The sequence below is a fragment of the Perca fluviatilis genome, chromosome 2, assembly GCF_010015445.1.
Source record: "Perca fluviatilis chromosome 2, GENO_Pfluv_1.0, whole genome shotgun sequence".
Taxonomy (NCBI): domain Eukaryota; kingdom Metazoa; phylum Chordata; class Actinopteri; order Perciformes; family Percidae; genus Perca; species Perca fluviatilis.
The window spans coordinates 7,570,719-7,597,814 of NC_053113.1; the positions used below are offsets into that span (position 1 = coordinate 7,570,719).

Consider the following 27,096-nt stretch of genomic DNA (forward strand, 5'->3'; position numbering starts at 1 on the left):
TGCAATTGCGTGTGAATTGACGCCGTAGAGAGTAGTATGAAAGGGTGAAAATCTGCGTAGGGAGGTTGGTCGGAGTGGAGGACGGGTCAAACACAGGACTTTCACCCAGGAGACCGCAGATCATGTCCCGCGTGTCACGTTTCCTAAAGCCAACCCCGTTGTTCTTTTCCTAAACTCAAAAAAGCAGTGAGATATAAAACAGGATGTTGTCTGTATACAGGATGACTCTTTTTTTTGCCAACATGTTTTTAAATATAAAACAGGATGTCGTCTGTATACAGGATGAATCTTTTTTTCGCCAACATGTTTTTAGATATAAAACAGGATGTCGTCTGTATACAGGATGAATCTTTTTTTCGCCAACATGTTTTTAGATATAAACCAGGATGTCGTCTGTATACAAGATGAATCTTTTTTTCGCCAACATGTTTTTTAGATATTAAACAGGATGTCGTCTGTATACAGGATTAATCTTTTCTTCGACAACATGTTTTTTCCAAATGATGTACAGATTTTTAGATGATCTGTGATTGACTTAAACAACAGTTCATATATCTCTGCCTAGCTGTGGGCAGAGCCTTTTAATGTTTACATCTTCTGTCTCTGCCCCTAAACATGTTCAAGAAGAAACACAAGCTACGTATGAAGCTGGAAACTGTTTATAACAGGTCTCCTTTTAAGAAACCGCTCTGGGTGTCAGGTTGGAAACCTGCCTGTCGTTTAGTCAGACTGTTACCGGACAGAAATGTTCCTTGCTTAGCCGGCTGGTTAGTGTCTTACTTAGAGGAGTTTATATGGAGGTTATTATGGGATGTTGCAGGTTTATTAACGTTGTTCGGTGGAGACGATCAGACTGACTTCCTGTCTGGAAACTAAACTAAACGGACTCAGTGGACTTCACAGAGACACGAAGGACCGATGATGAAGATGAAGCTATGGGACAATGTCACTGATTTCTGCTTTATCACCGTTATTATTGTTATTGTTATTAATATTAATGGGCCTTGGGTCGTTTGTGTGTTTGTTGAATGAACGCACTCTCTGACATCACTGTGGCGTGTGTGCGCGAGTGTGTGTGCGAGCGTGTGTGTGAGCGAGTGAGCATGTGATCGTGTGAGGGAGTGAGCATGAGTGTGTGTGTGTCTCCTCCTGAAGCCACTGCTGTCCAATCCCGTGCAGCTCCTGTGTGTGTCGTCATTTGTTCAGCAGAAGAAGCTGCTTCCTGCCAAAGATGTTTTTTGTTGTGTGTGTGTGTGTGTGTGTGTGTGTGTGTGTGTGTGTGTGTGTGTGTGTGTGTGTGTGTTGTGTTGTTTTTGTTGTGCGCATGTTCGTCTGTGCGTCTGTGTGTAGATGTAGAATAAACTGAGCTTGTTGTCTGTGTCCTGAAGGGGGGTGTCACCGCTCTGCTCATCCAATCAGAGCGCTGCGTTACAAACCTAATAAACACTGAATATAATAAGTCCCCGTCTGCTGTCGTTATGCAACACACACACACACACTCAGAACATCCCATAATACACGTTTCATATACTTCAAAATAAAAGCATCTGTACCCCATCAAAGTAGAATCATATACAATATCTCTGATAGCAGCTAAATGTACTTAAAGTATCAAAGTAAAAGTACATTTTTATTCATTTTTCCCCACTAATTGGCACTAAATCCTGCACATTGCTGGTTTAAATTAAAGATTAGAAAACACTGTAAATCCCTGATTAGTTCTGCTTTCAATACTGTAAAAGTGCACTGTACACTTGTGCACTGTAAAAGTGCACAAGTGTGTGTGTGTGTGTGTGTGTGTGTGTGTGTGTGTGTGTGTTGTTTGTTTGTGTGTGTGTTTTTAGGGTAGATGTAGGTGAGTAGTCGTGAGCAGGTGTAAACACTCAGGATGAGTTGGAGATGAAGTTGACAAGATGGGATTTTTATTGTTTACCCCAATTAAGGCCAAATGAGGCAAAATCCTGATATAAAATTAAGGAAAGCAGAAAGTAATTTGACTTGTGAGTCAACATAATCACATGATACAAACATACAACTGTTTTCTAATTTACCTTAAATCAAGTCACTACACTGAGGACTACAACTGCTCGTCTATATAGCCTGAAGCCCCGCCCCTCAAATTCAAACATACCAACACAACAACACAATGCAGGGGTGGCTCAGGTGAATAGACAGTAAAGGCTCCATACAGCCAAAATGAATGTATCTATGAAGCTAGACATTTCCAGAATATCATTTATGTAATTCACATTCACATTAGACAAAGCCACCAGACATCTTGATGGCTAATAAATGTATTACTAAAAATTCATGTCACTTCCTGTTACCCCGGAAGTCATAGAGTAATTTAAACCCGAGGATCGTTCAAACTTTCTCTTTTAAGAAAGAGAGCACATGCTTGTAAGACCAAGATTAAATGTTACCCTCTGTTACCTTTTAAACTCAATAAATACACGTAGTTAACAAAAGACATGTGTTGTGTGGTTATTATAAACTGTCATGTTTGTGTAGAAGTAAATGGTATGGTCTTGAACAATCAGAGAATGCTGTATTGATGGTTGTCGCAATTGCATATAAATCACCGCCGTATTAGATGTTAAATGTTAAATGTGTACACAAGAAATCTACGGGATTAGTGTGAAGAATGTGATGAATGACTAGGTTAACAGATGATTTGACAACAGTGTGTGGTAATTAACACAACATATTAACACGCTAAACAAACACCATGATGACAGCCGTGTGTGTGTGTGGGTCTGTGTGGCTTTGTGCGCATGTCTGTGTGTTTCTGTGTTTGTTTGTGTCATTTAGTATTTTATTGTGAAGGTGTGACAGCCGAGACTTGCCTTACAGGAACTTACAGGTGAGTGTTTGTTTTTCGGGAGGGGACGCGGAGGAAGGGGGGTGGGGTTAACACAGGGTTGAGGGGGGGGAGGGGCTTATAGCAGCCAGTCAGCAGCTGCAAAGAGAACACACACACACACACACACACACACACACACACACAGAAATACACACTGAGAGAGAGAGAGACAGCTGGAGCATTACCTGAGCCTGAAACCGACTGCACACACAGGTGAGTCCAAAAAACTTTGACTATTTATATTCTACAGCGCTGGAAGAAGTATTCAGATCCTTTACTGCAGTTAAAGTACTAATACTACACTGTATAAATACTCTGGTACAAGTTAAAGTCCTGCAGAGAAAATTTACTTCAGTTAAAGTCTGTAAGTATCATCAGGAACATGTATTTAAAGTATTAAAAGTAAAGAAAAATCCTCATGTTATAGAAAGTGGAAAGGATCCAAACTGTTCTTTCTTTCCTTCTTTTTTCCTCCTTTCTGTCTCTTTCTTGTCCTTTCGGTCTCTTTCTTGTTCTTTCTGTCATTCTTGTCCTTTCTGTCTCTTTCTTGTTCTTTCTGTCTCTTCTTGTCCTTCTTTCTGTCTCTTTCTTGTCGTTTCTGTCTCTTTTCCTATAGCGGAGTAACTAAAGTAACTAGTAACTAAAGCTGTAACAGATGAATGTAGTGGAGTAACTAAAGTAACTAAAGTAACTAGTAACTAAAGCTGTAACAGATGAATGTAGCGGAGTAACTAAAGTAACTAAAGTAACTAGTAACTAAAGCTGTAACAGATGAATGTAGCGGAGTAACTAAAGTAACTAGTAACTAAAGCTGGAACAGATGAATGTAGCGGAGTAACTAAAGTAACTAGTAAATGTACTCAGTTACTTTTTACTGATTGTTCTTTTATTTAGCTTAAAGTTATATCCTGAATGGTGGATTTAGAGAATCGTAGCGCAGAAAAACGCGACAAAAACATTGAAAAAACGTTGAAGAAGCATTGAAGAAAGAGTGAAATAACGAGTCAAACTGCTGCAACAGAGAGGGGCGGAGCCAGAGGGAAACATCAACAAGACTAACAAATGTTTACATAAAATGTTGCAGAAATATTGAAAAAAAGAGTGTGTCAGTATCTGTGTGTGTGTGTGTCTGTATCTGTGTGTGTGTGTGTGTGTGTGTGTGTCTGTGTGTGTGTGTGTGTGTGTGTGTTTGTGTGTGTCTGCATCTCTGTGTGTCTGTATCTGTGTGTGTGTGTGTGTCTGTATCTGTGTGTGTGTGTGTGTGTGTGTGTGTGTGTGTGTCTGCCTCTGTGTGTCTGTCTGTGTGTGGGTGTGTGTCTGCATCTCTGTGTGTCTGTATCTGTGTGTGTGTGTGTGTCTGTATCTGTGTGTGTGTGTGTGTGTGTGTGTGTGTGTGTGTGTGTGTGTGTGTGTGTGTGTGTGTGTGTGTGTACTGGAGGAGGAGGAAGAGGAGGATGAGGAGGAGAGGGGAGCCGAGGGATGACGGCGCCACACTCATCGCCATGGAAAGCGAGCCGGACAAAAGCTACGGCAGCATTACCACGGTAACAGAGTGAAATTATTATTATTATTTTCTTTTTAATCTTTTTCAGACATTTGTCTAACCTACATGTTCCTGATGATGCTCACAGACTTTTACTCACGTTACATTTTCACTGCAGGACTTGTAACAGAGTATTTTGACATTGATATTAGTACTTTTACTGCAGTAATCTGACTACTTGTAGTTTCTCTGTGTTTTCCTTCACTAACGAGAGCTGATTGGACTCTTCCTGTCATTGTTAATGAGGCTCCATCACTCAGTCTCACTATATCACACCCTGTTTCCTGCTGCACACACACACACACACACACACAGACACACACAACGTTTTTGAAAGACTATTTTACGGCTTCATTATCGAGTTAATAGGCGTGTGTGTTCGTGTCGGACGCTGTGCATTTCCTACGGTTCTGAAATGCAAAAAAATTTTGACTACTTTTTAAAGGGTGTGCGCCCGTGAGTACCCACGGAGGAAAACATAAATTGGCGCACACGCGATATGCCGACCGGATCAAACTCAGTGAGGGACCAGATTTGGCCCGCGAGCCTTGACTTTGACACTGTGCTTTAAACAGGGCCAGCATGCGGCGTTATGGGAAGTTATGGTGAATATCTTCTGATGTCGGCCACTAGACGGCGTCCACACTAACGCGGCATCTCCGAGCCCCTAAAAACTCCAACATCTGGAGACTCTGCTCCCCACTTTCTAGGGTTACTCTGTAGTCTGGACGGAGACAAACGGAGACATTTGGAAACAATGTTCCAGCCTCCTGATTGGCTCTTATCAGTCAGGAATAGTTTGGGAAAAATTGTGAATATTTTAAAAAAAGAAAGTTGTAACATTTGGAGAAAGAAATGGAGTTTTTTGAGTTTTTTTTATCTCAAGTCAAGTCAAGTTTATTTATTTTTAAAAAAATGGAAATTACAGTGCTCATACCCGTCAATAAATACAATAAAACATTTATAAAACTGTATGTTTAAAGTGCTGGTTGTGCTGTCTGATAGTCTGAGGTATAAAAGAGAGAGCATACCGATTAGTTCGTGTCACAGGAGGCCTTAGCCCACCACTATGTTCATAAATCTACCAGTCAGATTATCATGAAGAGGATGACCCGGGTCCCTCATTATTTTCTGTGTCATTTTTGCCAGACGGTCATCATATACTTGATCCACTGGATTTAACTTCTACATTCATGACTTTTAACAACCGACAAATAGAAAAGAAAGTGAGAAATAGATCCAAAAAGCAGCGACATCATGAGTCAGTCTGACTCTAGAAAAGATGAAGAGATGAATGGATGAATGTTTCTCTGTGATCCTGCTGTTTGTTTAATCTTTGCTGAATGTCTCTGTTTCCCAGAATGCACCTGTTAAACCGCCAGACAGGAACGTCTTCAGCGACGGCTCGACACGAGTTGGTGAGTAAACCAAACGCTCCTCCGCCGAGTCGCTACACCTGAACAGGTGTGTCTGTGTGTGTGTGTGTGTGTGTGTGTGTGTGTGTGTGTGTGTGTCTGTGTGTGGCAAGGCAAGGCAGCTTTATTTGTATAGCACATTTCAGCAACAGGGCAATTCAAAGTGCTTTGTGTGTGCTTTGTCTGTGTGTGTGTGTGTGTGTGTGTGTGTGTGTGTGTGTGTGTGTGTGTGTGTGTGGGGGGGGGGGGGGGGGGGTGGTTGGTTTGTATGATGTGGTGTGGGTCTGGTGTCTGTGTTTTTGGTGCTGTGTGGGTTATCTGTGGGTCTGTGGTCTGTGGTATGTGTGTGTGTGTGTGTGTGTATGTCTGTGTCTGTGTGTGTCTGTCTGTGTGTCTGTGTGTGTCTGTCTGTGTGTCTGTGTGTGTGTATGTCTGTGTCTGTGTGTCTGTGTGTGTCTGTCTGTGTGTCTGTGTGTGTGTATGTCTGTGTCTGTGTGTCTGTGTGTGTCTGTCTGTGTGTCTGTGTGTGTGTATGTTGTCTGTTTGTCTGTGTGTGTGTGTGTGTGTGTGTGTGTGTGTGTGTGTGTGTGTGTGTGTATGTCTGTGTCTGTGTATGTCTGTGTCTGTGTGTCTGTGTGTGTCTGTCTGTGTGTCTGTGTGTGTGTATGTCTGTGTCTGTGTGTCTGTGTGTGTCTGTGTGTGTGTGTGTGTGTGTGTATGTCTGTGTCTGTGTGTGTCTGTCTGTGTGTCTGTGTGTTCTGAAGAAGCCCAGTTTGGATTATCGGTGGGTGGGGGGGGGGGGTGGGTTAACTGACGGTTCCACTTTTGCCATTTTAGTTTTTGCTTTCGTTTTTGTCAGTTTCATTGTTGTTTTTTTTACACTTTTGTCGTTTCACTTGGACTCATGTTCACATCAAATAGTTCTGGTAGTTCATTACCTGAACTTTGTCATTTTTTATGTGTAGCTAAATACAAAATAATTTTCTGTTAAGACTTTTATTCCGAAAAAAATTTAAAAATAACTTCCAAAAGATTTCTTTTTTTTTTAAAGCATCAAAAAGGGAAACCAAAAACACAAAAATGTCCAAAAAGATCGCAAACCCATAATGTCGAAAAAATTGACGTGGACTTTCTATAAAATTCTCTCATACAAAGCAGTTGGTCAACTTATGAAAACATAAAAAAAGACACACACACATACACACAAACACACACACACACACACACACAGAAATTAAAGGCAGACTGAAAACATGTCAAACTATCTTGCTACCTAATACTTCACAAACGTCCTTTCCAAACTGTGAGCTTTATTTGAAGTCTGACTAAACTGCTAAATGCATGTTAAATTGGGCTTTTATTGTGAAGGGAAGTAGAAAAGCTGCCGTTGAGTTCATGAGACGATAGGAGATAATAAAGTGTGTCAGCTCCTCTTCAGTTAATAATTTTAAATTAGTAACTAACTTTGGTCCAACCTGGACCCTATGTCTCCATGTTTCTGTGTCTGAGTTTCCCTTCAAAATGAAAAGCCTTAATGCGATATAGAAATAGAAATGGTGAATCTTAAAAAAAATGTCAAAAGGCAATTATCAAATGTAAAATTGAAAAGATAAAACTTCAAATTGAAAATTGAAAACTATTAAGTGCAAAGGCTAAAATAAAATAATTTCTTTTTTTCTATTTGAGATTTTAATTTAATTATTTCTATTTAAGCATTTCTATTTCACATTTTCAGTTTCATATTTGATGTTTCTGTCATTCAATAAAAGATTTCAGTTTAAGCATTCATATTTAAGCTTTGAATTTTACATTTGGCTTTTTACATTTCAACTTTGCTTTTTCAGTTTCCTTTTCCTTTTTTAAATTTAATTATGGCATGATTTTTCCTAGTAGCATAGTCAAATAATAATATCTAGGGCCCGAGCACCGAAAGCGGTGAAAGCCCAATTGGAACTGAAGGAATTATTATTTTCTGCAAATAAATTGGCTTTTTGAGGGGCTTAACATATTCAAAAACTCACATCAATCTGGTGAAAATGTACGTATTTTAAGGGTTTTGTGAATAGGCGCACAAAAATGGCTCGCTAGCGCCTCCTAGAAAGTTAAAACAATTGAGCCCCTGCAGTGCGTTTAACGTAGACTCACGAAACTTGGTACACATATGTATCATGTCACGACGTATAAAAAAACGTCATCGTCATTTTGGTCATAACACCCCCCGCTGGCAACAGGAACTCAGCCTTATATGACAAACATCATCCAATTTACATGAAACTCATGATTTGTGGTCTACATGTGATACTGAGCCGCCCCCTATACTTTAACCACGCCCACGTACTCAGGCCACGCCCCTTTCATAACATTTTAACCATTTAAGGTAGAGTCTTGTGTGAGGCATCATTGAACTCAGCAGAGACTTCCTTTTTAATTGATAATGGTTTGACCCACCCCCTATAATTTAGCCACACCCCTTTTCACAGCTAATGAACTGTATGATGTAGAGTCTTGTGTGAGGTATCATTGAACTCAGCGGGGAGTTTCCTTTTCATTGGTGACGATTTGCGGAGTCTGAGTGCCGCACAAATGCACGGTCGCAAGGAGCGGCATCTGCCAGTAACCCTGACGTGCGCCGAGGCGCGAGGGCCCGTCCATCGCTGCTCGCAGCTTTAATTATGATTTGATCTTGCTTCGTTTTCTCTTCGGACTTTCAATTTGAATTATGAATTATATATATAATATAATTATATATCCTCCATGGCTCTATACACGCTAAAACTCCTGATTATTTACATGGAGTCTGGTGGAGATATGCTGGCTCTATACACGCTAAAAGTCCTGATTATTTACATGGAGTCTGGTGGGTTTGGGTTACATGATGTGTGTGTGTGTATGTCTCTGGTTTGAATCCTGTGCTCCTATTGGACAGATTTTGTGTTGGTGTGGGAGGAGCCTATACATTCTCAGAAGGAGGAGAGCACAGGTGTTAGCCCCACCCACAGCAAGTGGCGGGAGGTGTTTCTGAATAAACTGCGACTCTCCGGACTGCTGCTGGAGCAGGTGAGCGAAACAAACACACATCTGAACAAACATGACTGCTGAACTTCTTCAGATACACGTTCCAACAAAGTCTGTACAACCATCAATCAATAACTCGCTTGAAAAAATGTAGTGATTTTAACACAAACAAACATCTTTTTATCACCTTAACTCAGTAGTTTTGGTGTCTAAACCAAACCAAACTGGGACTGCTACCTTCTCTAGTTTACTTTGGACAAAAAATGTTGATAAAAGTGACAGAACCGTGACAGAAGTTGGAAAAAAAGGAACAAAACACAGATTTTAACCCAAACATCTATACAGAGTAGTTTTGGTGCCTAAACAAAACCAAACAAACGCTCCTCTGCATGGCTGTGGGACCAGATTTTGAGTTGGGGATGCTGCTGAAAATTTTACGAGAGTGACATTTTCAGCCAAAGTCCACACCACACTGCATCCATCGCAACGCTCCACAAGCGGAAAAACACAAAATGAATGAATTCCAAAATCCAAGACAGGGCAAAACTAGGCACGGGTAACGCAGGATATAGGCCAAAAAGCTACGACATTATGGTACAGAATAGGCCTACTACAAGCTCACACACTGAGCCACAAAATACACGGGTATAAAACACATCACTGAATTAAATTAAATCAAAAGTTAGCTGCCTCGTCGTCTGTTGCTAGCAGGGTCGCTGTGGGAGTGACAGGTGCTGAGGTGCTGCTGCTACTTCCTTCGGTTACAGTTGCTGGGTTTTCTGACTCAGGTCTATTAGGCTTTTTAGCCTGTGGTTGATTGATGAAGAAATCCAAAATGCGCTTTTGTGCGGCGCGCCTTGTGTGTGTGTGTGTATGTGTGTGTGTGAATGTGTGTCTGTGTGTGTACTGGGGGAATCCTTGTGAAGATGTGTTAACGTGACATTTGTGTCTCCGTGTGTCTCTGCAGAAAGACGTCCTGCAGACGAAGACGAAGGTCAGTTTCGTGCTGCTCAGCGCTCCGTGGAGCGTCCTGTGTTTCTACGCCGAGGAGATCAGTCTCAGAGTCCCTCTCCAGGTGGGACAACAACGCAGTGGGACAGATACACAGTAGGACAGATACACAGTGGGACAGAAACACAGTGGGACAGATACACAGTGGGACAAAAAAAACAAAGTCCTGTCCTGCAAAATCCCGAGAGAAAGACTCCTGAATCCCGTCCCGCTCCTGTTTGGTTCCCTATGTTCTCTGAAGTTAACAGACTCTGTTGCCTGTTTGGATAATCATGGTCAAATCACTGAGGTTGCCTCGGAAATTTAGGCTACACTATACATGCATTACCTGCAGGTCTAGGTAACATGCATTACCTGCAGGTCCAGGTAACATGCATTACCTGCAGGCCTAGGTAACATGCATTACCTGCAGGCCTAGGTAACATGCATTACCTGCAGGCCTAGGTAACATGCATTACCTGAAGGCCTAGGTAACATGCATTACCTGCAGGTCTAGGTAACATGCATTACCTGCAGGCCTAGGTAACATGCATTACCTGCAGGTCTAGGTAACATGCATTACCTGCAGGCCTAGGTAACATGCATTACCTGAAGGCCTAGGTAACATGCATTACCTGCAGGCCTAGGTAACATTACCTGCAGACCTAGGTAACATACATTACCTGCAGGCCTAGGTAACATGGATTATCTGCTGGTCTGGGTAACATGCATTATCTGCTGGTCTAGGTTTTCCAGAATCCATTTTGCCGACTCTCAGTGTAGTCGCTGACGCTGATTGATTGGCTTGTGAACAGGGCAGCTGCTTTGTCTTGCTCTGATAGGCTACTCTGCGGCTAGCAGTAGCCAATCAACAAACGTGTTGGGAATTGTAAGTGGTTCTCTTTTCTAAAACGAAATGCCTCGCAATCTTTGGCTCATTTTTTAATTAAATCTCCGGCTCCGTCCCGTTGATTTTTATGCTCTATTCCGTCCCTATCACTTTACCAACAGTGAAATTAACTCCTTTACCGCGGGACTCCCACGGGAAAATTGTCATTGTGTCATCATATTGTATGTGTGTGTGTGTCTACTCAGACTCAGCCTACATGGGGCGCGCTTTTTTTTCCAACACTTCTTTTAATTCTTTTGACGCTTTTATTTTGTGTCCGGCTGCAGGTGGTCACCGCTCCGATCGTTAACTGGTCCGAGCACTTCCTGTCCCGGCTGTCCCTCCCCAACCCTTTTTCTCAGGACGTTCCGAACCCCCCGCCGGACTACTTCACCTGCCAGTTCAGGACCAACAAGCTGCAGAGGTGAAATATCACAAAAAAATATTTTTCAAATGTTTTTGTGTGAAAACATTAGACAAAAATGTTGGAAAACAGCCCCGAAATCCCCATAACCAAACCCACCTGACTCTATGTCAGGACTTTTAGTGTGTATAGAGCCAGCATATCTCCACCAGACTCCATTTAAATAATCAGGACTTTTAGCGTGGATAGAGCCAGCATATCTCCACATGTAAATTGTTGAATTAAGGGTTTATTTCAACCAAACCAGAGTGGTGATTGTTGAAACAGTGGAGAGATGAACCAAGACGGCTTTTGGTAGTTTTATTTAGTTTCTGTCCACTTTGAATGAATTGTGTTTTACGATGATTAAAGTCCTGATTATTTACATGGAGTCTGGTGGAGTTTGGAGCTGTTTCATGTTAAACTAAAAGGAACTTACTCTTTACCTAAAAGGTCTATCTCTGTAGGAATCCTTTCCATAATGTTGTCAGACACTTAGAATAATAATCTGAGTCCAGGTGAGAAAGTATGCTACAGAATTTAAAGATTAAGAGATTATTTCTGTCTTCAGGTTTCTGGGGAGCGAGGACAGAGAGACGTTCTTCAAGACGACTCAGAGACACCAGGTGGTGAGTCGGACTCAACATCACACACACATACACACACACACACACACACATACACACACACACACACACACACACGGACACACAGACAGACACACAAGAGAATTTTTTACGCTTTTTTATGGTTTCTTTTACTATTTTGTGACGGCTTTTTGCAGCTTTTTTCAAACTCTTTTTGTTTGATATGTCCTGTGTTTTCATGGCACCAGAGAACAAACAGAACCAACTGTCCTCTGTCAGCTGGTTAAACACTGAGCCGAGAAATATCAAACTACCAAACACTAAACGTGGGCGTCTGGGACCGCGAGGACAGACAGAGGTTAGGTTCCCTTCCCTCTCTGTCAACACACTGCACAAACCAAATGTCAAACTCTCTGTTTGACATTTCTTCTTATCAGCCAATCCGCCCAGAGGAAACACGGCAGCCAACACCCAAACAATGCCTGGCAGGACAAGATGGAAGATAAGATGGACTTTAATATATTCACATTGGTTTCTAGTCAGCATGAGATACTACAAACAATATAGTGAGTAGTACTACTAGAATAAGAATAGATACTTCATACAAGAGAAGTTACAGACCCCCGAATACAAATATAAATATATAAAATGCTGTGTTTGTGTCTATATGTGTGTGTGTGTGTGTGTGTGTGTGTGTAGTGAAATGCACTACGCGTGTGTGTGTGTGTGTGTGTGTGTGTGTGTGTATGTGTGTGTCTGTGTGTGTGTGTGTTTATCATGTCCAGACAAACAAATACCCTCTGGAAGCCAAACAAGAGGTCAGTTATAATGAAATTAATTTCATTTTCTGGCCTTTTGGATTTGCATCACTGAACTTTAGTGAACTCCTCCTACAGATTTAAATCAGTCAGTATAATCTAAAGACCTTTCTAAAGCTAAAACCCAAAAAGCTTTTGTGCTTTTGGTCTAACGGTATGGGTGTGGCGAGGTGCTGGGTTCATGTTCTTCTTGCCTTTTAATGTGATCAATAAGTAAATATTCGTGATGATTCGATGACTCGATGTCAGTGAAGTGTGAGCTGCAGAAATCACTCTGAGCAGAGCCGTGTTCTGATTGGCTCAGAGACTCAGTAACCAGGATGTTTCAGTCAGCAGACGGATGTTGTGAGTGCTGACCGGCATTGACGCCTCATCCTCAAACACAATCTATCAAAACACACAAACACACACACACACACACACACACACACCATTACACTATTGCACACACTCCTGTCATGTATCATCACGTGATGATGTGTCCTGTCACAACCCAGTCTCACGGCAGTATGTGAAATGGTCACGTTATTTAATCTATTGATTCGTGTTCACGGGAACGTTTTTGTCGTTTGTTTTGTGGTGGCCAGCATGAAAATGTAAACTAATGTATTTAAATGGGAAGCATATGTCGTGATCACAGCACGACTTCGGTAGCGAGTAGTATGAAAAGCCAAAAATCTGCGTAAGGACGTTGGTTGGGGGGTGGATGGATCAAACAATTCAGAACTTTCACCCTGGAGATCGCGTCCCGGCATGTGACGTTTGCTTTCCCCGTTAATCTCCGTATAGACCATTTCGTGCTGGCCACCACGAAAAAAAACAAGATTAACGTGTTGTTGTACACGAATCAACAGATTAAAAATAACGTAACAATTTCACAAACTGCCGTGAGACTGTGTTGCCTGTTATGTTTCATCATATGTTGTGTGTCTCGTCCTGCAGCTGTACGAGATCCTGGCCCGGACTCCGTACGGTTCGGTGAAGAAGGGCGAGGTGGGAATCGACCGGCTGCTGAGTGAGAAGGTCTTCTCTGCTGCCTACCCGCTGCATGAGGTAACCCTAACCCAGGTTATATGGGACATAAACATTAACCCTAACCCTGGTTATATGGGACATAAACATTAACCCTAACCCAGGTTATATGGGACATAAACATTAACCCTAACCCAGGTTATATGGGACATAAACATTAACCCTAACCCAGGTTATATGGGACATAAACATTAACCCTAACCCAGGTTATATGGGACATAAACATTAACCCTAACCCATGTTATGTGGGACATAAACATTAACCCTAACCCAGGTTATATGGGACATAAACATTAACCCTAACCCATGTTATGTGGGACATAAACATTAACCCTAACCCAGGTTATATGGGACATAAACATTAACCCTAACCCTGGTTATATGGGACATAAACATTAACCCTAACCCATGTTATGTGGGACATAAACATTAACCCTAACCCTGGTTATATGGGACATAAACATTAACCCTAACCCATGTTATGTGGGACATAAACATTAACCCTAACCCAGGTTATATGGGACATAAACATTAACCCTAATCCTGGTTATATACAGTGCTCAGCATAAATTTACACACCCATGCTAAAGTTGACTATAAAGAGGAATAAAAAATGATCTTTTGGAAATTGATCTTAATGCCTTAATTAAAAAAATGAGGAAAAATCCAACCTTTAAGGACACCAATTTTCTTTGTGAATGAATAATGTATCGTAAATAAATAAATGTTGTTTAGGTGGCATAAGTGTAGACACCCCTATGTTAAATTCCCATAGAGGCAGGCAGATTTTTATTTTTAAAGGCCAGTTATTTCATGGATCCAGGATACTATGCATCCTGATAAAGTTCCCTTGGCCTTTGGAATTAAAATAGACCCCCACATCATGACATACCCTTCACCATACCTAGAGATTGGCATGGCGTACTTTCCATAAAATCATCTCTCAATGCAAATCAAACCAGCTATTAGGCTAACTGAAATAAAACCATGCCAATGGTGTGTCTTTGTGTGTCTGGCTGATGATCTTTGATGATTTCCTTGACACTGTTTATCTCGTCCTTTCTTTCTCTCCCGGTGTTTCTTTCAGGGCGGTTTCCAGCCACCGACCCCCCCGGTGCCCCCCGAGTCCTTCGGTCTGAGACAGATCCTGTACTCGTACTGGGCCACGTGGTCGTCATGGAGACGCTACCAGCCTCTGGATCACATCCGGGAATACTTCGGGGAGAAGATAGCGCTGTACTTCGCCTGGCTCGGTGAATATTAACTAACACAGTGGTTCTCAGGCTTTTTTCAATAATTTTCCCCCTTTGAATAGTTTGTTTAAGCCATGTACCCCCTAACCAGCGCGAAATGTCACGTACCCCCTGCAGTCCTCCAAAGTACCCCTAGGGGGACAATGACCCCCTTCAGTCCTCCAGAGTACCCCTAGGGGGACACATACCCCCATTGAGAAACACTGAACTAAACTGTCTCTAACTTTAGTTCCCAAAGTTCCTCCAGTTTACTCTAACTAAAGTTCTGATACCACAGTGGAGAAATACTCAAGTTTTACAAGTTAAAAGTCCTGGCGAGAGAGAGACAAACGTCACAAAGCGTCGCAAACACTGTAAAAAGAGCAAAAAAAGGGACAAAAGTGACAAAACGTCAGAAAAAGCGACAATAAATTCTGAAAAAAAGGAACGAAAATGTCGAAAAATCAATAGAATCTGACAATTTAATTTTTTAAGTATAAATTATCAGAAAGAGCAGCAAACACTGAACAAAAATAAAATAATAAAAGAAACTTTAAATATTGGGGAAAAAAAACAACAAAAACTTTGAAAAACAAAGACAAACTTTGAAAGAAGCAACAGAAACAAAAGAGTGGCCGTTTCTTTACTTTTAATACTTTAACTACATTTTCCTGATGATACTTACAGACTTTTACTGAAGTAACATTTTCAATGCAGGACTTTTACTGTAAACAGATTAAGTGGGAATTATGTCTAAAATGAGGCCCTAAGTCCTGTCAAATCTGACTCCAGTTTATTAATTCCCACGCCTTCTTACTTCGGACTTAAGTTTACCAGAACGCAGGGATCAATCTGAGACGAAGAGTTCAGTTAAGCAAAGTTTACTGAGTCCAGAATACGAGTTACAACACAGGTGGGGGTTGACAAACAGAGACTAAGTTTCCCTAGCAACAGACATGAAGTCAGATCTGGTCCACCAAGTTGTCCTCCGAATTATGAGCTCTGATCTATTCTCTCCCTCAAGCTTTAATCGTGTCTTCTAGATTTTTACACAGACACACACACACCATCAAGGTCGGGGCCTCTGTCTGGTGCAACTACCTCTCCTAATCTCGTAATGTTAACTGTCTTTCATTGTTTTTCTGCTTATCTGTCCGGTACACGATGCACTTTTATGCTATAAGTCTTAACCTATAGTTAACGGCTTAGGCTTAACATTCTAGCTGTCAGAGACATTTTACTTGAACCACTTCCTCATTGACTTCACACAGCTCTTTTGCAACGAACAAAAATACACATTTTGTTAATAAAATATTTCTACACAGAGTATTTATACAGTGTGGTGTTAGTACTATGACTGAAGTTACCTGAGTACTTGTCTGTCTGCAGGTTTCTACACCGGCTGGCTGCTACCGGCGTCTCTGGTTGGTCTGGTGGTCTTCCTGTTTGGGTTCTGGCTCGTGGCCACCGATGTTCCCGCGTATGTATTCACTCTGTCACGCTCTGACTCTCAACGTCCTGCACACTGACACACTCTGACACACACTGAGGCCCAAACAGTCACCAAGACTATCTGAGGAATCAGTAGTTAGCATTACCCCTTGTGTTGTCTTCTTGTTGTTTAAATTAAAACTTTTTTTCAACTTTTCTTTTTTCGTTTTCAACGTCTTTTTTTCCTTCAAATTTTGAAACTTTTTCAACTTTCTTTTGTCTTTCTTTTTTCAAATGCTATAGAATAGAGTAAAACACCCAAATTAAATGAAGAGTGTACTTACTTTAATCCATGTTATTTTCTCTGACTGTGTGTGTGTGTGTGTGTGTGTGTGTGTGTGTGTGTGTGTGTGTGTGTGTGTGTGTGTGTGTGTGTGTGTGTGTGTGTGTAGGAAGGAGTTGTGTGACAGCGGGGACAGCTTCATCATGTGTCCTCTCTGTGACATCTGCAACCACTGGAACTACTCCAGCATCTGTATCTCTTTCAAGGTACCTGTCTGTCTGTCTTTCTGTCTCTCTCTATCTGTCTGTCTGTCGGTCTGTCTTTTTGCGCTTTTTAAGAAGTTTTTAAGATGCTTTTTTAATGCTTTTGTAGATGTTTTTTAGGTGCTTTTTGACCTTTTTGGGCGATGTTTTCCACATTCTTTCTGTGTTTTCTTTTTGCATTTGTTTGAATTTTTTAGTGCTTTTTAAAATGCTTTTTGGACTCTTGTTGACCTGTCCGTTTGTCCACCTCTGTGTCTCTGCAGGCCGGTATCCTGTTTGATAACGGAGGAACAGTGTTTCTCAGTGTCTTCATGTCTCTGTGGGCCGTCACCTTTCTGGAGTACTGGAAGAGAACTTGTTCGGCTCTGTCTCACCGCTGGGACTGCTCCGAGTTTGAGGACATCGAGGTGAATGTCTCACTTAAACTAAACACTAAATTACTCAAAAGAAAACAAAAGCATAGTCCTTCAGTGCCTCGTCCTGTTAACACCACACGATGGCGCCAACACACAAGCTGCAAGAAGAAAGCTACACTGCTTTTTTTTAGAATCAGAAAGAAGTTTATAGCCCCAGTAGTTACCCTCTAAGATGAGTGTAGTGTAGTTACCCTCTAAGACAGAGTCTACGGTAGTTACTCTAAGACAGAGTGTAGGGTAGTTACCCTCTAAGACAGAGTGTAGGGTAGTTACTCTAAGACAGAGTCTATGGTAGTTACTCTAAGACAGAGTTAAACCAAAAAAACTATCGTTTATATCCCCGCCAAGTCAAATTGGAATTACATTGATCCTAAGCAAGAGCCAAATAAGATGATAAGATAAAGTCAAATACATTTGTTTAATTGGTCAAGTGTCAGAGTTATAATACAGACATCTGTGGGATCACAAAGCACGCAGAGACTAAGTTTCTCTAGCAACAGACAAAAATCCGGAGCCAGTCCACGTATCTCTAGACCAGGGGTCATCAACTACATTTTTTCAAGGGCCAGAATTTTTCTAAGCAGACACTCTGGGGGCTGGACTTTGAAATAACATGAATTTATACCTAATACGCCTATTCTTGTTCGAAATTTTCACTTTCTTACTGAATTAATGCTATATTTTTTTTTACATGTATTAGTGTGAGCAAACTCCTAAAAAACATGGAAACTCCTTAATGATAACTGGCTCTTTAACTAGAAAATGATCTCAGACTAGGAGGCAGTTCACTGAGGAGTGATGGTTAAAGTCTGTGATTATGGAAACATTATTGTAGTATGCAGTGTCCTGATTGGTGGAAAATGCTTGCAGAAAGAAATGGCTGTTGTCAGGTAAACATGTCACTGTCAAAGAGGCTGAAGCAAAAAGTTGACGTGGAAAAGCCAAAAGCCCAGCTTTAATGATGAATGACTTATAAGCAGGCTGTGCACTCGTCATGTATGCCTCATTTGCAATGAAAGATGCTGTTGCAAAATAATACAACCAGCATCATCATCATCATCATCATCATCATCATCATCATCATCATCATCATCATCAAGAATGAAGAACTCGAACATAATGATCGCGTCATTCACATGCATATTAAGTAGCCACTTAAAATACCTCCATAGATTTACCGCTCTAGCGGAGAGTTTGGTTTGTTCAGCCAGCAGTGAGGTTTACAAGAATTTGTCAAAATTTCCAGATTCCCGGCAAACTAAGATAAATAGTTAGACTACAAACCGACAGCTTTTGTTTTAGCTTGTTTGTAAAAATTCTCTATTTGTAGAGTAGAGCTGTGTTTGTGTAAAACAGCGCGGTGGACAAGAGTGGACTGAGCAGACAGAGCAGATTGATATATCACTTTCTACATGTTTATGCCGGTCTACACAGGTGAGTGCATTGATAAGTAGTGACGTTTTACTCACGAAGGTTTAAATTGTAGCCTATTTACAGAAAAGAGACTAGTGTGAGTTCATCTGCCCCAGCAGCCGTTGGTAGGCTAATCATCTCTGTATCGTCAGGTGCTGCGTGTTTTAACGCACACACATCTCGGCTCAGCGGTGTGTGTGGAGCTCAGGCATCACTGTACAGAATCCCGGCATGTGAATAGAGATGCAAATACAGGGGGCTGGGTTTTTGCTCTTAATGCTTGAAATGATAAATAACAGAATGCATTTTTTCCTCTTTACATTTTGTTAATTCATGATTATTCTGCGGGCCAGACTAAAAGCTTTGGCATGCCAGATGTGGCCCGCGGGCCGCCAGTTGACGTTCACTGCTCTAGACTGTCAGACCTTGTGAGCCCCGACCTTTTCTTCCCCTCATCTCTTATACTTTATTTATTGGGCACCCTCTTTTTCTCCAGCACAGGGACTGCTATAAGCGGTACATTCTGTTCCTGTTACACATGTTATTATTACTCAATATACTTAGTTTGAGGCCTAATTATCTTATATTTACCGCTTAACCCTCCTGTTGTCCTCCAGGTCAAATTTACAAAAACTTTCTATATCAGAACTATGACAAAAGTACATTGAAAATAGTGACAAATGTTGGAAAAAGCTTCCTTTTTTTTAACCCTTGTGTTGTCCTTGGGTCCAATTTGACCCGTTTTTAAAGTTTTTAATATCAGAAATATGGGGAGCACAAAAAAGGTTCATTTTCAATTTTGACCTGAAGACAACACAAGGATTAAGTCTGATCAAAGAAGGCGTGGGAATTCATTCCCTACAATGCTTAAACTACTTAAACAGATATTTTGTTTAATATGTTTGTTTGTGTATGTATGCATTGTAGAATAATGTTCTTACTAGTTACAGATAAATATAATAAGAATGTAAAAGGTTTCCATAAGAGACCAAGTGTGTTTTGGTGTATGCTTATTGCAGAGTTGTGTGCTGTCATAGAGACGGTGGTTCCCCAAACAAAGGAAACTCTGACGCACAGATGGTTTAGCTTAAGTTTATCAGAACACAAGGATCAATCTGAGACGAAGAGTTCAGTTAAGCAAAGTTTACTGAGTCCAGCATAAGAGTTACAACACAGCTGTGGATTCACAAACAGAGACTAAGTTTCCCTAGCGACAGACATCAAGTCAGAGTTGGTCCACCAAGTTGTCCTCCAAATTATGAGCCCTGATCTGTTCTCTCCCTCAATATGTTATCCTTTCCTCACAGGGGGGTGTCTTCTAGTTCATAGACAGAAACTGGTATCTTGTATTGTCTGTGTAGGCAAATGTAAACTGATTTTGTGTACCAGTGATTATCTTTCTTTTGTTCGCTGTACTTCAGGCTGCGTCTGACATTCACACAGCAGATAATTCTTTCCTGAAATTCTTAATATTGTCCCCGTTTTTTGGGGAGATTCTGATGATTGTCGTACCTCTGACCTCCACAGGAGCGACCGCGTCCAGAGTTTACCGCCATGGCGCCGATGACCATGAGGAACCCGGTTACCGGAGCAGAGGAACCCTACTTTCCTGAAAACAAACGTCTCAACAGAACTCTGACCGGCTGCATGGTCATCATTGTTATGGTGAGTCTCCCGACCTTTAAAGCCCAGTTTGGACCAAAGATTTGCGACGATACGGGTTGAAACACTGCACCTGTCAGTCTGCAGCATTCTGAAACTTGCGGTGTATCATCTCCATAGCAACGCCTCTTTATACTTGTGTCCTAACTTCTGACTTCAAGGTTTTTTGTAGCTGGAAATATGTATTTTTTTCTTCTGAACATGAATGTGGATAATGTTAGTGATAGTGAGACGCTTGCTACAGTTCCATTTCTAGTAGGGATGCACCGAATCCAGATTTTTGGGGTTCGGCCAAATATCGAATCCACTGGTTCCTATTTTGCCGAATCCGAAACCGAAAACTGAATCCGAAAACCGAATCCGAAAACCGAATCCGAAAACCGAATCCTGTGTCCATGAACACAGTAAACACATGAATGAAGTAAACAGTGACTGTCCTTCCTTTGCCGTACCTGAAGTTGCTGCATTCTGGCTGCTGTCTGGAGATTCCTTCATGCACAACTCGTATTCTTTCGGATGTTTCATACCAAATGTTGTAACAGCGGCCATGTTGTGTATTGTTTAGGGTCCTTGCCACCACCAGACAAATCAGAATTGCAAATTGAACATGTAGCTGGACTTGAATGGCCTTCTTTTGACTTAAAGTACTGCCAAACAACACTTTTCCTGCTCACGAGTTCCATTTTCACTTTCTTACAGCCTACTGCATTGAACGGTCCACCTACAAAAACACAAACACACAAAAAGCCCAATATTCAGTCAAATCTGAAGCTGAATCCAGGATTTGGTGCATCCCTGATTCCTAGTGATGAATCAGCGAAAACACGTTTTATTTCTCTGATTCTCTGCTTTGTCCTAGGTGCTGCCTCTCTTCAGTCACTCTCTAGCTCGCTCCACCGTACATGCTCGCTGGGAAGTTGAGCTTCCCTTAAAAGCGAGGTGCAGACGGGGATATGACGCAAACGCGGCCTAGGAGGGTCTGATCACTGAGCCGCGCACCTCCAAGATATTGTAACAATGCAACATGGTGGCATAGACCCCGCTGCATTGATTCGCTACAGGAGAGAAGTCCATTCTTTATGCCGCTCTGACCCCAATCAGAATGAAAGACCAGACGGTTTGCGGCGACCATGCGTACATCTTGTTAACCGTGTTAAAGCCAGAAGCTCCAAAGTTTAAAAGTCTTTAACCCTCCCAATGTTGCAAAGTAGACTTTATATGTCACAGTTACTATTTTTCTTAAAATCATTTATAGATTTGGATGTTTCTGAGCGTACTTGAAGGCAGCATATTTTTTGAGGGGTAAAAATCTGCCTCTTCTAAATATTGCGGGGGTGGGGACATATCCCCTGTATCCCCCTCAGAAATCTACGCCCATGGTAGTAGCAGTAAGTTGAACTTCCTGTGTGCAGGTTGCTGTGGTGCTGATGTTCCTCATCGCCATCATTCTATATCGCACTATCCTGAGCATCATCATCTCCAAGTCTAAAAACTTTTTATCGTTCTCTGTGAGTACAACACAACACACCTACACTGCTTCTTTATATATGAATAAGGTTTAATAGAGAGATCAGAGGCTCCAGGACGCTTCCCTGAGGGACTCCAGGACAACATGTTGACTTCACACTGCGTGCTACTTTCAACCTATTTTTTCACTGACTCTTTGAGTCTTTGATGTTTCTTTTATGCCTTTTATGGTTTTATGACGTTTTGACACTTTGTGTGTCTCTGTCTGTGCGTGTGTGTGTGTGTGTGCGTGTATCTGTCTGTCTGTGTGCCTGTGTTTGTGTGTTTAGGCCGCGAGGATAGCCAGTCTTTCAGGATCTGTGTTGAACCTGTTGGTCATCCTCATGTTGTCCAAAGTTTACACGTCTCTGGCCCACATCCTCACACGCTGGGGTGAGTCACACTTTCTTCCTCATCCTCCTCATCCTCGGTGTTAGTCTAGATTGAACGTCATGCTTGTGTGTGTTTTGTGTGTGTGTGTTTTCTCTCAGAAATGCATCGGACTCAGACTAAATATGAAGACATGTTCATCCTCAAAGTTTTCATCTTCCAGTTCGTCAACTTCTATTCGTCTCCAGTTTACATCGCCTTCTTCAAAGGCAGGTGAGGATGGCTTCAATCACAGCAAGGCTCGTAGGTTCAGCCAATCACAGCGAGGCTGGCAGGTTCATATGCATAGCCCTGCTTTCTTTCTTCTTTGTATACATTTTGTGCATCTTGTTGGGCTGAGTCAGATTCACAGTTTATACTTTCAAAATAAAACCAATCAAATGAAAACATGAAGGCAGGATGCTGAGTTGTTGGATTGAAGAAGTAAAATGCAGCAGCTAGATGAAAGTTGGAGCCAGAGTGCCTCCCGCAGGCTGAAGATGAAAACACATTCCCTCTTTGCATTGTCAGGTCTGCAGCAAAACATTATTTAATCCCACAAAAAAACTTTATTTAAAGTTTTAGTGAAGATGTCAAAGTTTCCAAATATCTCAAATTTGCCTGAATTTAGCTGCAGTGTAAAATGAAGCAGAGTGGAAATATGAATAGTTAAATATATTGAGGCTGTCTGTCTGTCTGTCTGTCTGTCTGTCTGCCTTTCTGTGTCTCTCTTTGTCTATCTGTCACTCTGTCTGTCCCCCTGTCTGTCTGTCTCTCCCTTCCTTCCTCTCTCTCTCTGTCTGTCTGCCTGCCTGCCTGTCTGTCTGTCTGCCTGCCTGTCTGTCTGTCTGTTTAGGTTCGTTGGTTACCCTGGAAACTACAACACTCTGCTTGGAGTCCGTAACGAAGATGTGAGTCTGTCTGTTTTAATGATGATTATTTACAGATCTGATGTCACAGGGTTTTATATTTAGTTTTTATCCACACACACACACACACACACACACACACACACACACACACACACACACACACACACACACACACACACACCGTGTTGTTGTTTTATCCACACATAATCTAAGATGAAACATCATAACATCTTATGAGATACCTTTTCGTAACAACCAAATTATATATATTTACATATTTTGACCCTTTTTTAACGTTTTTTTATAGGTTTTGATGTTGTTTTCTCTTTGCTCTTTTTCAACGCTGTAACGTTGTTTTTTTACACTTTTCGAAACTCTTTTTGTTTATGATGGTTTCTTTATGTTTTTCTTTTCAATTATTTTTTATATTGACACTTGTTTTCTTGCAGTGTGGAGCCGGTGGATGTCTGATTGAACTGGCTCAGGAGCTGCTGGTCATCATGGTCGGAAAACAGCTGATCAACAACATCCAGGAGTTCATATGGCCGTAAATACACACACGCAGAAACACATGCACGCCCGCACACACACATGCAGGCACACACACACACAAACACATGCACACACAGTCACACACACATGTACGCACAAACACATGCACACATACACACACAAACACATGCACGCACATACACACACACAAACACATGCACACATACACACACAGACACCATGCTTGTGCACAATTCAGAATTGAATTGAGAATGACTCCTAAATTCAAATTCAATTCTTGAATTTGAATTGAATTTGCATTGATGTCAAAAACGGGATCTAGAATTACAATTCAAATTTGAAGCAGAATTGCAATTCAATAAAAATTCAAAGAAATTCATATACATAATTTAAGTGAAGTGTTTAATAATTAAGCTTACAATATACAGTATGTCAGATATGATTGCATTACATATTCTATAATTGATATTAGTTTGAACTACTTGTACAGATTACATGTTCAGGAAATGTTTTCCCCCAGCAGTGAATGTTAAAAGCTCTAGGCACAGAACAAATAATTCAGTTTTAATTATTGTAATTGTAATTTTGTGGAACATGATGGAACATGACTCCATTTCCCAGAATGCTTTAATTTAACCAAGTATTTAAAATGGTTGCCAAACAATTCGGGGTGGACATTTGTTTCAATGCTTCTTTTCTACACAATTTGATGTTCAACACTGGACTTTTTAAGTTTCAGAAGTCCCTTACAACTTCTGATTATAAATGTTTATAGATTTGACACGTGTAATAACAGTGACATGGAAAATAATAGCAGGCCTAAAAGGTCATCTGTACTAGTTCATTTTGAAGAACCAATTCCAACACGAACACCTGGAAACCACAGAGCCATATGCAAGCACTGTAGTGCTCCAGTCTGTGGCTCCATCAAGGCTACTTCAAATTTCAAAAGGCATCTACAAGTAAGTTAACAGACAGACAGTATTTTATTTTGAAAACCATTTGTTGATGGTATTATGCTACTGATATTTGATATTAGCAGTGTTGGGGTCACTACTCAAGAATGTGTAATACATATTATTCACTTTTACCCTAACCCTAACCCCATTGTTATTCTCTATGGATAGTAACTCATTACTCTACTCATTACATTACTGTAGCACAACACAGCAAGAGCCTGGCATATAGCTCATAAAGGGCTTAAACACACCTTCAACTCACAACACAACAGTAGCAGTAACATGAATGGGTTACAATAGTCAGTTACAGCCAAATGTAATTATATTATGGCATTACTTTGTAAGGAGTAACCCCCAACACTGGATATGTGTTTAAAAGCATGCAAGCACACTTTACTTATTACTTATTGTAAATCAAGAAAACAATTCTTTTCAATTGTGGAATTAATAGAAATATTTGTTTTCTTGATCTAGTGATCTATACTTTGGAACAAAATGTATGCAGGGTTGAGGAGTGACTAGTTATGTGTAATGAAATTATGTTATTAAATTACAAAATTAATGTAATTGTATTTAGTTGTATTACTGAGGTAAAATGTGTAATTCAATTAGTTACTAATCAAATTAAAAGTTAATTGCTTTGCATTGATAAAGTAATCCAAACCACATTTATAATGGGTAACTTATAACAGTAAGCAGTTTCTAAAGTAACCTTCCTAACAGTGAATGTACAGTATGTGAGATTCAACACATTCTTTCTTTCTTTCTGACTGTGTGGAATTTCTTCGAATTGCAATTAATTTAATTCCACTTCCTGTCATTCAAATTCAAATTCAACTTCCTGTGGGGCGGAGTCAACTCAATTCAAATTCCAATTCATGAATTGAATGGAGGCCAATTCTGAAATTCAGAATTTTGCACAAGCCTGACAGACACACACACACACACACACACACACACACACCGATAAAGACCATTTTACTGAAGTCCTGATCAATAAAACTCTTGCTCGACTCTTTTCAAACTGAAAGAACTTATTTGGCAGGAAGTTGATGTCATGGTGGCAGAAGAGGAAGATGCGTCCTCGGCTGAAGGAGGTGAAGGAGGAGGAAGAGGAGGAAGAGAGGGAGGAAGAGGAGAATGTTTCTCCCTGGGAGGAAGACTACCAGCTGCTGCTCTGTGAGGGACTCTTCAGTGAATACCTGGAGATGGGTGAGCAAAAAAATGCCCAAAATATTGACAAAAGCGGCGACTGTGTGATGTCCTGTCGTGTCCCCTAATACTGTATATTATGTCTCTTTTATATAGACCTTAGTGGTCCCCTGATGCTGTATCTGAAGTCTCTTTTATATAGACCTTAGTGGGCCCCTAATACTTTATCTGAAGTCTCTTTTATATAGACGTTAGTGGTCCCCTGATGCTGTATCTGAAGTCTCTTTTATATAGACCTTAGTGGTCCCCTAATACTGTATCTGAAGTCTCTTTTATATAGGCCTTAGTGGTCCCCTAATACTGTATCTGAAGTCTCTTTTATATAGACCTTAGTGGTCCCCTAATACTGTATCTCAAGTCTATTTTATATAGGCCTTAGTGGTCCCCTAATACTGTATCTGAAGTCTCTTTTATATAGGCCTTAGTGGTCCCCTAATACTGTATCTGAAGTATCTTTTATATAGACCTTAGTGGTCCCCTAATACTGTATCTAAAGTCTCTTTTATATAGACCTTAGTGGTCTCCCTAATACTGTATCTGAAGTCTCTTTTATATAGACCTTAGTGGTCCCCCAATACTGTATCTGAAGTCTCTTTTATATAGGCCTTAGTGGTCCCCTAATACTGTATCTGAAGTCTCTTTTATATAGGCCTTAGTGGTCCCCTAATACTGTATCTGAAGTCTCTTTTATATAGACCTTAGTGGTCCCCTAATACTGTATCTAAAGTCTCTTTTTTTTAGACCTTAGTGGTCCCCTAATACTGATAGACCTTAGTGGTCCCCTAATGCTGTATCTGAAGTCTCTTTTATAAAGACCTTAGTGGTCCCCTAATACTGTATCTGAAGTCTCTTTTATATAGGCCTTAGTGGTCCCCTAATACTGTATCTGAAGTATCTTTCCCAAAATTCAGCCCTAGTGCAGAATTACAGCCACTAGAGCCAGTCCCACAATGATCTTTTCTTTAGGATGTGCCATTTCTGTGTCTGTAGCTTTAAATGCTATTGAGGAGGAGAGAGGCGTGGCAAGGTGGAGGGTGAGCGTGGAGGGTGGGGGTGTGACCATGACCAGCTTGCCATGGGTAAAGCAGAGAAAGGGGAGGTAACCTTTCCCCTTATGACGACATAAAGGGAAGATTCCAGATCGGCCTATCTGAGCTTTCATTTTCTCAAAGGCAGAGCAGGATACCCAGGGCTCGGTTTACACCTATCACCATTTCTAGCCACTGGCAGGCTGGGGAAACTCATATTATTATTGTTAAAAAAAACTCTTTGACCTTTAAGTCAAAAATAGATTAGGCTTTTATGGTATAGAGGTGCATTGTTTGAATGTTGCGAGAACAGAAGAGGATCCCGAGACACACAGAGACCCCGACCTTGGTGTGTGTGTGTGTGTGTGTGTGTGTGTGTGTG

The 27,096-nt window shown here is 41.0% G+C and overlaps 1 protein-coding gene across 5 annotated transcripts in view; it reads left to right on the plus strand.

Moving 5' to 3' along the window:
* The first annotated feature begins 3,005 nt into the window (after window positions 1–3,005).
* Window positions 3,006–27,096, plus strand: part of ano7 (anoctamin 7) — a 30,003-nt gene continuing 5,912 nt past the window's right edge. For 2 of the 5 annotated variants that reach the window (XM_039776830.1, XM_039776858.1), the window contains exons 1-19: window positions 3,012–3,076; window positions 4,302–4,407; window positions 5,767–5,824; window positions 8,748–8,878; window positions 9,804–9,911; window positions 11,003–11,139; window positions 11,690–11,747; window positions 13,466–13,576; window positions 14,643–14,808; window positions 16,177–16,267; window positions 16,671–16,767; window positions 17,028–17,171; window positions 20,121–20,258; window positions 21,668–21,763; window positions 22,052–22,154; window positions 22,253–22,364; window positions 22,987–23,041; window positions 23,452–23,549; window positions 25,520–25,686. In XM_039776830.1, the coding sequence (XP_039632764.1) occupies window positions 4,318–4,407; window positions 5,767–5,824; window positions 8,748–8,878; window positions 9,804–9,911; window positions 11,003–11,139; window positions 11,690–11,747; window positions 13,466–13,576; window positions 14,643–14,808; window positions 16,177–16,267; window positions 16,671–16,767; window positions 17,028–17,171; window positions 20,121–20,258; window positions 21,668–21,763; window positions 22,052–22,154; window positions 22,253–22,364; window positions 22,987–23,041; window positions 23,452–23,549; window positions 25,520–25,686 (1,960 nt within the window). In that variant the 5' untranslated portion in view covers window positions 3,012–3,076; window positions 4,302–4,317. Of the gene's footprint in view, window positions 3,077–4,301; window positions 4,408–5,766; window positions 5,825–8,747; window positions 8,879–9,803; window positions 9,912–11,002; window positions 11,140–11,689; window positions 11,748–13,465; window positions 13,577–14,642; window positions 14,809–16,176; window positions 16,268–16,670; window positions 16,768–17,027; window positions 17,172–20,120; window positions 20,259–21,667; window positions 21,764–22,051; window positions 22,155–22,252; window positions 22,365–22,986; window positions 23,042–23,451; window positions 23,550–25,519; window positions 25,687–27,096 lie in introns of all 5 variants that reach the window. The other 3 variants (XM_039776838.1, XM_039776845.1, XM_039776850.1) reach the window with 3 other exon arrangements.